This window comes from Sinocyclocheilus anshuiensis, unplaced genomic scaffold, assembly GCF_001515605.1.
Source record: "Sinocyclocheilus anshuiensis isolate Anshui unplaced genomic scaffold, SAMN03320099.WGS_v1.1 scaffold299, whole genome shotgun sequence".
NCBI lineage: Eukaryota > Metazoa > Chordata > Actinopteri > Cypriniformes > Cyprinidae > Sinocyclocheilus > Sinocyclocheilus anshuiensis.
Window position 1 is genome coordinate 487166 of NW_015552565.1, and position 8299 is coordinate 495464.

At 38.5% G+C, this 8299-nt stretch overlaps 1 protein-coding gene across 1 annotated transcript in view; it reads left to right on the forward strand.

Moving 5' to 3' along the window:
- The first annotated feature begins 797 nt into the window (after positions 1–797).
- LOC107664840 (apoptotic protease-activating factor 1-like) overlaps positions 798–8299 on the forward strand; it is a 28107-nt gene continuing 20605 nt past the window's right edge. Inside the window, exons 1-15 of the mRNA XM_016455521.1 lie at positions 798–938; positions 2411–2635; positions 2720–2909; positions 2994–3191; positions 3543–3732; positions 3830–3942; positions 4311–4442; positions 4871–5109; positions 5285–5452; positions 5523–5654; positions 5762–5875; positions 6368–6552; positions 6647–6773; positions 6873–6998; positions 7239–7379. Of these exons, the coding sequence (XP_016311007.1) occupies positions 2498–2635; positions 2720–2909; positions 2994–3191; positions 3543–3732; positions 3830–3942; positions 4311–4442; positions 4871–5109; positions 5285–5452; positions 5523–5654; positions 5762–5875; positions 6368–6552; positions 6647–6773; positions 6873–6998; positions 7239–7379 (2193 nt within the window). The 5' untranslated portion in view covers positions 798–938; positions 2411–2497. The remainder of the gene's footprint in view (positions 939–2410; positions 2636–2719; positions 2910–2993; positions 3192–3542; positions 3733–3829; positions 3943–4310; positions 4443–4870; positions 5110–5284; positions 5453–5522; positions 5655–5761; positions 5876–6367; positions 6553–6646; positions 6774–6872; positions 6999–7238; positions 7380–8299) is intronic.

The following is an 8299-nucleotide window of genomic DNA, read 5'->3' on the forward strand; positions in this document are numbered from 1 at the left end:
TCTAGTCGTGTCCTCTTTTGTAAGACCGAACAAAGTAGTTTCGCTTTCACAACGAAACACAAGGCGGGCTAGAGTGAGCGGAGGCCGGAGGGCTAGAGTAAGCGGTGGCAGGCGGGCTTGAAAACGGTGCGGCCGGCGGATTCGATGAAGGAGCGTCCGGCGGGCTTGCGGCAACCACATGTGACGACCCCGGGCTGGACTCCGCTTTGTCCACGGTGAAAGCCGATCTGGCGATCCATAGCACGAAGTTGATGTAGTCCCTCAGCGACCAGCAGGGATCAGCTCCAGGCATGACGAAGCGGATATCGTCCTCTTTTGGAAGGCCAAACAAAGTAGTTTCGCTTTCACAACAAAACACACAGCGCCTTCATGACATGGCGGCAGCGGCAACAATACTACAGCGAGAATAAAAGTTATGCCTTCTTTCTTTGTGTGAACATTTAGTTAGGCAGTTATGCAAATCTTTCCACATCCTGATGTAGACATGTGGGGGCGTGTTAGAACCAGCCGTTTTAGGCAGGCGTGGTTGACTCATAACTTTTATAAAGAATATCTCTTTGGATTTGAGACTTTAGTCTTTGCAACTTTACAGATCTTCTTTATGCATCAAGAGCTTGTAACACTTAAAAGAGAAAGGAAAAATTGAAATCGCATCATATGACCCCAAGTAGCCCAATTCCGCGGGAAAACCGCAGACTTGGCAACACTGAACTCTGCATTACCTCAGCGGGTCACGTGACTATACGGCGTTTTGCTATTGGTCAGCACCGTACCAGGGAAGTTGTTTGTGTCAAAAAAGCAGGAAGCGCACATTTTAGGGGCGGACATTAGGTTTTATTAACTGGATTTCTTTGGAATATCTAACTGAAAGTCATTTGTCTTTGTCTAGCAGGAAATAATCTCTCATGTCTCTTTAATTTTTCTCGAAAACAATATCTGTAAGTATAACCATGTCTTTTAAAATTAATTTTAGATTTCCGTCTAAGTTAACTGATCAGAAGTCAGTTAATAATCACCACTAACTTACTGATTAACCACACTTTAAATGTAAGCGTGTCTAAAAATTAGGTGTGTCGAATACATTTTCTTCTTGCTAGGCGTCCTAGTAGTTTCTCTGCTGAACTAATATAATTATTTTTTTTTGGGTGTGTGCGCTTGCTGGCATGAATTATTCACAACATTTTATATTTGTACAGTGAGAGACAGACCGTTTTTCTTCGTTATTCGTTGTTTTTATTTTTCTTCTTTTCTACACGTACTTTAAAACTGTATATCCACATCAGTATTTATGTTAATAAAGTCTTAGTTTTGGTTTTAGAACACTTGTTAAACAGGTATGCTAGTCATCATTATCTTTTGAACTGTTATCGGTTGTATGTGATACGTTTGATAAAGCCTGGTATGCACTACTAGTTTAAAATGTTTGGACACACTTGACTGCATTTGTTCATTGGTTTGAAGGCAGTTGTTAGGCACTATGCAGTGTAGAATTTGTAGCCATGACTGTTATTTACTATACAGCAGGTCCCGAAGTAATAAAAATATCAAGGACAAAATATATTATTTTAAAAACGGTAGCTTATTGAACAAATTCATCCTTGTGATATCCTTCCGCTGGATGATATAGTGCCGTGCTTAACTGAATGTTGCGCAGCAGAACGTGTTCAGAGCTTCTACTCAGCTGTTACTATTTAAGTGTAATAATTAGTAATAGTTATTTATTAACACATTTATTATTATTATTAAAACTTTAGTTTAAATTAACATCCTTCCGCTATAAAATATAGTTCATGGCACAACTGAACATTGCTATGCAACTGAATTAGCGATCAGCCCTGCGTGCGTAGTGATATGATTCATTTTTAGTGGATTTTATGTGCTAACCAATCAGCAACTACTATAGCGTTTACAAATCAAGGAGCAGGTTGTAAGTTCATTTCCACATGGACCATGGGTAGATGTATGAGTTTTGTTGACTTGTTGTTTTTTTTTTGCATTACAGAATTCTCCCATCCTAAAGGCCTGTTTCACACCAAGAATGTTAACTATAAATATAACAATATTAGCGTCCACATCAATGCACAATAAAGTTGTTTTTTTGCAAGAACATGCTGCAGTTATGTCGACTTCCCCAAATCGTTCCACTTCCACAAATCGTTCTGAAAGTGGTCCAGTGATGTAGTTTCTGTTGTTATCGTTACAGTTGTGGTGTGGACTTCTCTATTCTCATAGAATTATAGAATATTAGAACTTGGTGTGGAACGGCCTCAAGTCTTGCAATGTTCTGAATAATTCTAAAAGAAATAATCATGGTTACTAAACCAATAAGTGTTCAGAATTAGGGTTTTCTGTAAAATGGTCCCTGGTTTAGTAATTAAAGTGCTTAATTTGTATGCGCTCTCCCACATAGTTCATTCAATGCATCCTGCCCTGTTGCACTAAGTAACTGTCAATCAAGTGCAGTGTTCCTCAGAAGAGCACCGCAGCTTATGTGGAGATGGAGGAACGCGCTCGGAGCTGCCTGCTGCGCTCCAAAGACACTCTAGAGCAGGACATTAAAGCCTCCTACTTGATGGACCACATGGTCAGCGACGACATCTTGACGAATGATGAAGAAGCAAGGGTGCTTGGCAAGGTCTGTTGTGGTGTCCAACATGCTGCTTTTTACATCTATAAAAAGTGAATGTAAGTCAAGTTTTCCTTTTTCCTGCTTCTCCAGCCTACTAGAAGAGAGCAGGCCACAGCCCTGCTAGAGGTGCTATTGAGGAAAGACAACAGGGCCTACATCTCCTTCTACAATGCGCTGGTCAGGGAGAGTTATGGAGATCTGGCCAACCTCCTCCATAGTGACTTGCCTCTCCTCAGCCCTGAGGGAGAGCGAAGCTTTGCTGATGGAGTGTCTCCCTCTGGTAACCACTTTAGCCACTTGGACATGTATGAACTTGTTTTTGCTTAGTATGAGATGCTGGAGGATTTGTGTGCTTTTATTCTAGTCCAGGCAATTCTGAGGGAAGGTGGGGTGCCTCAGAGACCTGTGGTGTTTGTGAGCCGACCCACTCTGCTCAACCTGGTCCGGGAGAAGCTGTACTGGCTGAAGAATACACCAGGCTGGGTCACTGTGTTTGGCATGGCGGGCTCAGGGAAGTCTGTGATGGCTGCCGAGGCTGTTCGAGACCATGCCCTTATTAAGGGTAATGACTTAACAGTGTTTTAGGTTTTTGTGATTTTTATTAAATTTTTAAATGCACACCTTTCTAATATTTTATTTGGGTGTTTCTTGAGATTTATGGATGTATGTGTTTATTTATTCTCTTAGGTTTTAGTGTTTTTGTTTTAGCATATTTTTAATTTGTATTTATTAGCTTTTTTTGTGCTTTATTTTATTGTAATTATATAATAATATTCTTAAAGTGATAGTGGACAAAGTAATTCAATTAAAAAAACATTTTTTAAGGTGTGAAAGTATGTTTTAAGAGTATTTCTAATAGACCACAGGGCTAAAAGTGCTCATATAACATTTTATTTTTCTCTCTGTTGCTCAGAGTGTTTTCCAGGTGGCGTTCACTGGCTTTCTGTCGGCCAATGTGAGCGGGCAGACCTGTTGGTAAGGATACAGTCTTTATGTTTCCGTTTGGAGCAGGGTCAAAGTTCAGATGCCAGTCTGCGGCCACCCTGCTCCGTGGAGGAGGCCAAAGAGCGTCTACGGTTTCTAATGCACCGCAGGTTCCCCAGGTGAGTGCAGGAAAGATATGATTTCAGTGCACTTTTACACAGAACATGTACGTCCGTTGATAATCAGACCCTTTCTCCTTTGATTTTCTTCTATCAGATCCCTGCTGATTCTGGACGATGTGTGGGACAGCTTTGCTCTCAGGTCCTTTGATATCCAGTGCAGAGTTCTTCTGACCACGCGTAATCGAAGTCTGGCCGACTCTGTGAGCGGTGAGAAGTTAATTTTAGTGCATCCAGTTTGCATTTCACAGATGGATTCTGGACCAACTACACAGAGTGGTTATTCCTAAATAAAAGTCTAGGTTAATCCATGACTAGGTTGGTCTTGTGCCTGCTTGCGTATGAAATTTGAATTAAATCCAAGGCAACTTCTGAACGAAATGAAATTACGTAAAACTCTGATAACCCCGAGAGCAGCTGTTCTTGGAGATAAGCTATTATCAGCTGAGGTTATGAGAGAAATATTCCTTTGTCTATATTGTTGCGGCTATCTTGCATAATTCATTTAACATACTAATTTCATTCAAAATGAAGGGTTTATACTGTTTGTGTGTGCGCTTCTCTCTGTTTGTGTGTAGGTACAAGGTTTGAAGTGCCCGTTGAGAGCGGTCTAGATGAGGAGAAAGCCCTGGAAATTCTTGCTTTGTATGTCAATGGGAAACCACAGAAACTTCCTGAAGAGGCCCGTAGCATTGTGAGCGAATGTAAAGGTACAAATCACCCTTTTTATGCAAAACTGAAGCAAAAGCTGATCAAACATGACCCAGCCACAAGAACAGCATTTCTCACCCACTTATTGTCAATTAGGGCTGGGTATTGTCCGCTACCTCGCTTTACAATGTCATATTCACTTTATAATCGATATCTTGCTTGTAACTGGTTCTGAAATTATTTTTAAGGTTAATAATTACAAGTTTAATGACTTGGCCTTAAATTCATTTTTATTTTTATTACATACTGTATTTTTATATAAAATGTATTGTATTTTTTTATTTCAATAATTTATTTTCTTTATCTATTGCCTTTGAATAACAATTCAGTAATAGTACTTAATACTATGGTATAATAATGAAGTACCATTAGTGATCTACATTACACCTCTGGCTCTGACCATTGTAATCGTTTCTCGTCCTGTTAGGTTCTCCTCTGGTTGTTTCTCTGATTGGAGCTCTATTGAGGGAGTTCCCTGACCGCTGGAGCTACTACCTGCTACAGCTGCAGAAGAAGCAGTTCAAGCGGATCCGTAAGTCATCGTCCTACGACTATGAAGCTCTGGACCAGGCCATGGACGCCAGTCTGCAGGTTTTGGAGCCAGAACACAGAGATCTGTACAGAGACCTGAGCGTCATGCAGAAAGACATCAACGTGCCTGCTAAGGTCAGACAGAAAATCTGTTGCCAACTACTAAAGTAATGGTAGATGCAGAATCAATGTCATTTATTTTATTCATAATTTAAATTGTACTTACAAGTGTGACACAAGGATGGATATTTTAACTGCTTTTTTTCTGGGTTTTTTTTCTGTTTTTAATCATTTGATTTCTTTCATGCAGGTTCTGTCAGTACTGTGGGGTCTTGAGTTGGAGGAGGTGGAGGACATCCTACAGGAGTTTGTGAATAAATCTCTGCTGTTTCGAGACTGTAACCAGCGACCATACCACTATTACCTTCATGATCTGCAGCTGGACTTTCTCGTTGAACAGAATCGTGATCAAATTGCTGTGAGTTATGTTGCACCTCTTTTTAAGAGAGACCACCAGAGAACAAGGTCTGAATTGTTATTTCCTGTAGGAACTACATAAAAAGATGATCCGTCAATACCAGCAGTTCTACAATGAAAGGCCACCCAGCTCTGGAGATATAGACTGTTTGTATTGGTACCGCTTCCTCCCATACCACATGGCTAAAGCAGGACTGTCTAAGGTAATGTTACAGTATAGCCTACACTAACATTTCCACTCCTCTGGAGAGTATGTAGAATCTTCTAATGATTACTGTTACATCATGAACATTCAGTTCTCTCATTACAGGAGCTTTATTCACTGATGTTTTCTTTGGACTGGGTCAAAGAGAAAGCTCAGATTATGGGATCTGCCCATCTTATCAACGATTATGTAGAATATGGTGAAATACTAGATAAAGAGGTATTTATACTGTTAAAGTTTGATTGTTATTGATGTTCCTCACAACTGCACATCTTAATCAGTTTAGAAGTTACAGACCAAATAACTAAAAATATTTACATGAAATCGGCACAGAATACAGTTTGTATAAAATGGCCATATTGCCAAATGTCACTATTTTATTGTTGTGCCTCAGTCTGGACACCCATTTGCAATTACATTTTTTTTTTTTACTTTTATATATATATATATATATATATATTAGTTTTAATTGCAAGTCTGATACATTTTAAATTGATTCTAAAAATGTAAAAGAAAAACTTAAAAGAAAAACTTTTGCACTCTAACTCCTCATGCTCATTTTTTTTTAAATGAGCAAAACTGTGTGAAAGCAATAGAACATTTGAATTATTACATGAACATTTTATTGCTAAAAAAACTGTCACGATCTTAGCCGCAATAACACACCACCGCCTGTTCTGTTTAATGATAAATTGTGGTGTTTTCACACAGAATAGTGAGGTGAGATTGCAGTTTCAGGAGTTCCTGTCTTTAAATGGCCATCATTTGGAGCTGAGGCCATTTCCTGACATAGTGCAGTTGGCTCTGTCTCAGCCTGTGTGTTCAGAGGTTTACAGACAGGCCTTGATGCAGGCGCAGAAAAGGGCCAGCAGAGGGCAGCTCTGTCTGGACTGGGTGTATGTATCTCACTGGCTCACACGTTAACTTTCATGTAGTAGATCAGACTGAAAACAGATTGATTTTGATTGAAAGCGTGTTTTGACTCTTTAGGAACAAAAATAATAAGGACAGTTTGTCCAGGCTGGTCATGCATCCTCACCAGGGGTCTGTCTACTATGCTTGCTTTTCCAAAGATGGGAGTAAAATCGCCTCTTGTGGGGCCAACAAGGCGCTGCGGGTAAATATCTATTTGTGTCCTGCTTTTTTCCCTGACATTATGTGCAGTATTATGTGACATCCCAATTATTTTATTTTTTATTTTTTTTGTATTCAATAGGTGTTTAAAACAACCTCTGGAGAGAAACTTCTGGAGCTTCAGGCTCATGACGAAGATGTTCTGTGCTGTTCCTTCTCTCCAGATGACCGTTACATTGCTACCTGCTCCAGTGACAGGAAGGTTAAGGTAAGTGTGTCTGTCTCTTTGCCCACTTTATTTGTGGATCAGTATCTTTCTGGTAGTAGTTTGTTCCAGAATTTTTTTTAATATTCATCTTCATGCTGTTACAAAACATGTATACTGTTTCTTTATCTTTTTGTTGCTTGACAGATATGATCACACTATACTGTCATTATGTGGGAAAGTTCTGTGTGAACATTGTTCAAACATCAGTCGTGAGAATGAGAAGTTTGTTTTGTGTTGTAGTTGTGGAGTGTTGAGCGGGGTACTCTTATCAGAGAGTTTGGGGAGGAACATGAGGAACAGATAAACCACTGCCAGTTCACCAACACAGGCCGACGTGTCCTGCTGGCCACCTGCTCAAACGACAAATTCACCAACACTAAAGTGAGATGGTTTTAAGAGGTTTTTTTTTTCTTTTTGAAATTTTAATTTTTAGTAGTTTAGTATTCTGTTTTTAGTTATTGAATTTTTTACCTTTTGTTTTTTTTTTTCTTGGGGAAAAATGTTTTTACTTCTGCAGTTTTAGAATTCTTGTTAGAATTTTTAGTACATTTACATTTAGTCATTTAGCAGGCGCTTTTATCCAAATCGACTTACAAATGAGGACAATAAAAGCAGTCAAACTAACAAAAGAGCAACAATATATAAGTGCAAATGACAAGTCTCGGTTAGCCTAACGCAGTACACGTAGCAAGGTGTATATATATATATTATATATTATACACACACACACACACAAAGAAAAACAAGTAGATAGAATAGAAAAATATTATTTTTATTTTTTTTAAATAAGATAGATAAAGTAGAATTAAAATAGAATAGAAAGTTCTAGAGTTAGAGGGTCAAATAAAGGTAGTAGTTTAGAATTGTTTATATTTGATTTACATTTAGAATTGTTTTTGCTTTTTAGAATTCCTTTTTACATTTTTAGTCATTTAATTCTAGAATTTTTACTCATTTATTACAAAACTTTTTCAATGTGAGACTATTAACTACACTACAATTTATGAATACAAAGTTCTAATGAACTAAGTATGTGTAACATATTACTTTAGAGTCATGATTTGTTCAGTAAGTTACCAAGTTATTTCAATAGCCACTCCAGTGAAGCATTTTCTCAGAATGATTCAGACTGCTAACCAGTGGTCGACCGATATGATTTTTTTTATAACCGATACCAATTATTTGCATGTTTGTGTGCCCGATAACCGATATGCAGAACCGATATTTATTTACTGTTATAAAGTAAATAAATGACTGAGTGAAGTAAGAACATACTTCACTTTGGTTTTTCCTCTTTTCAG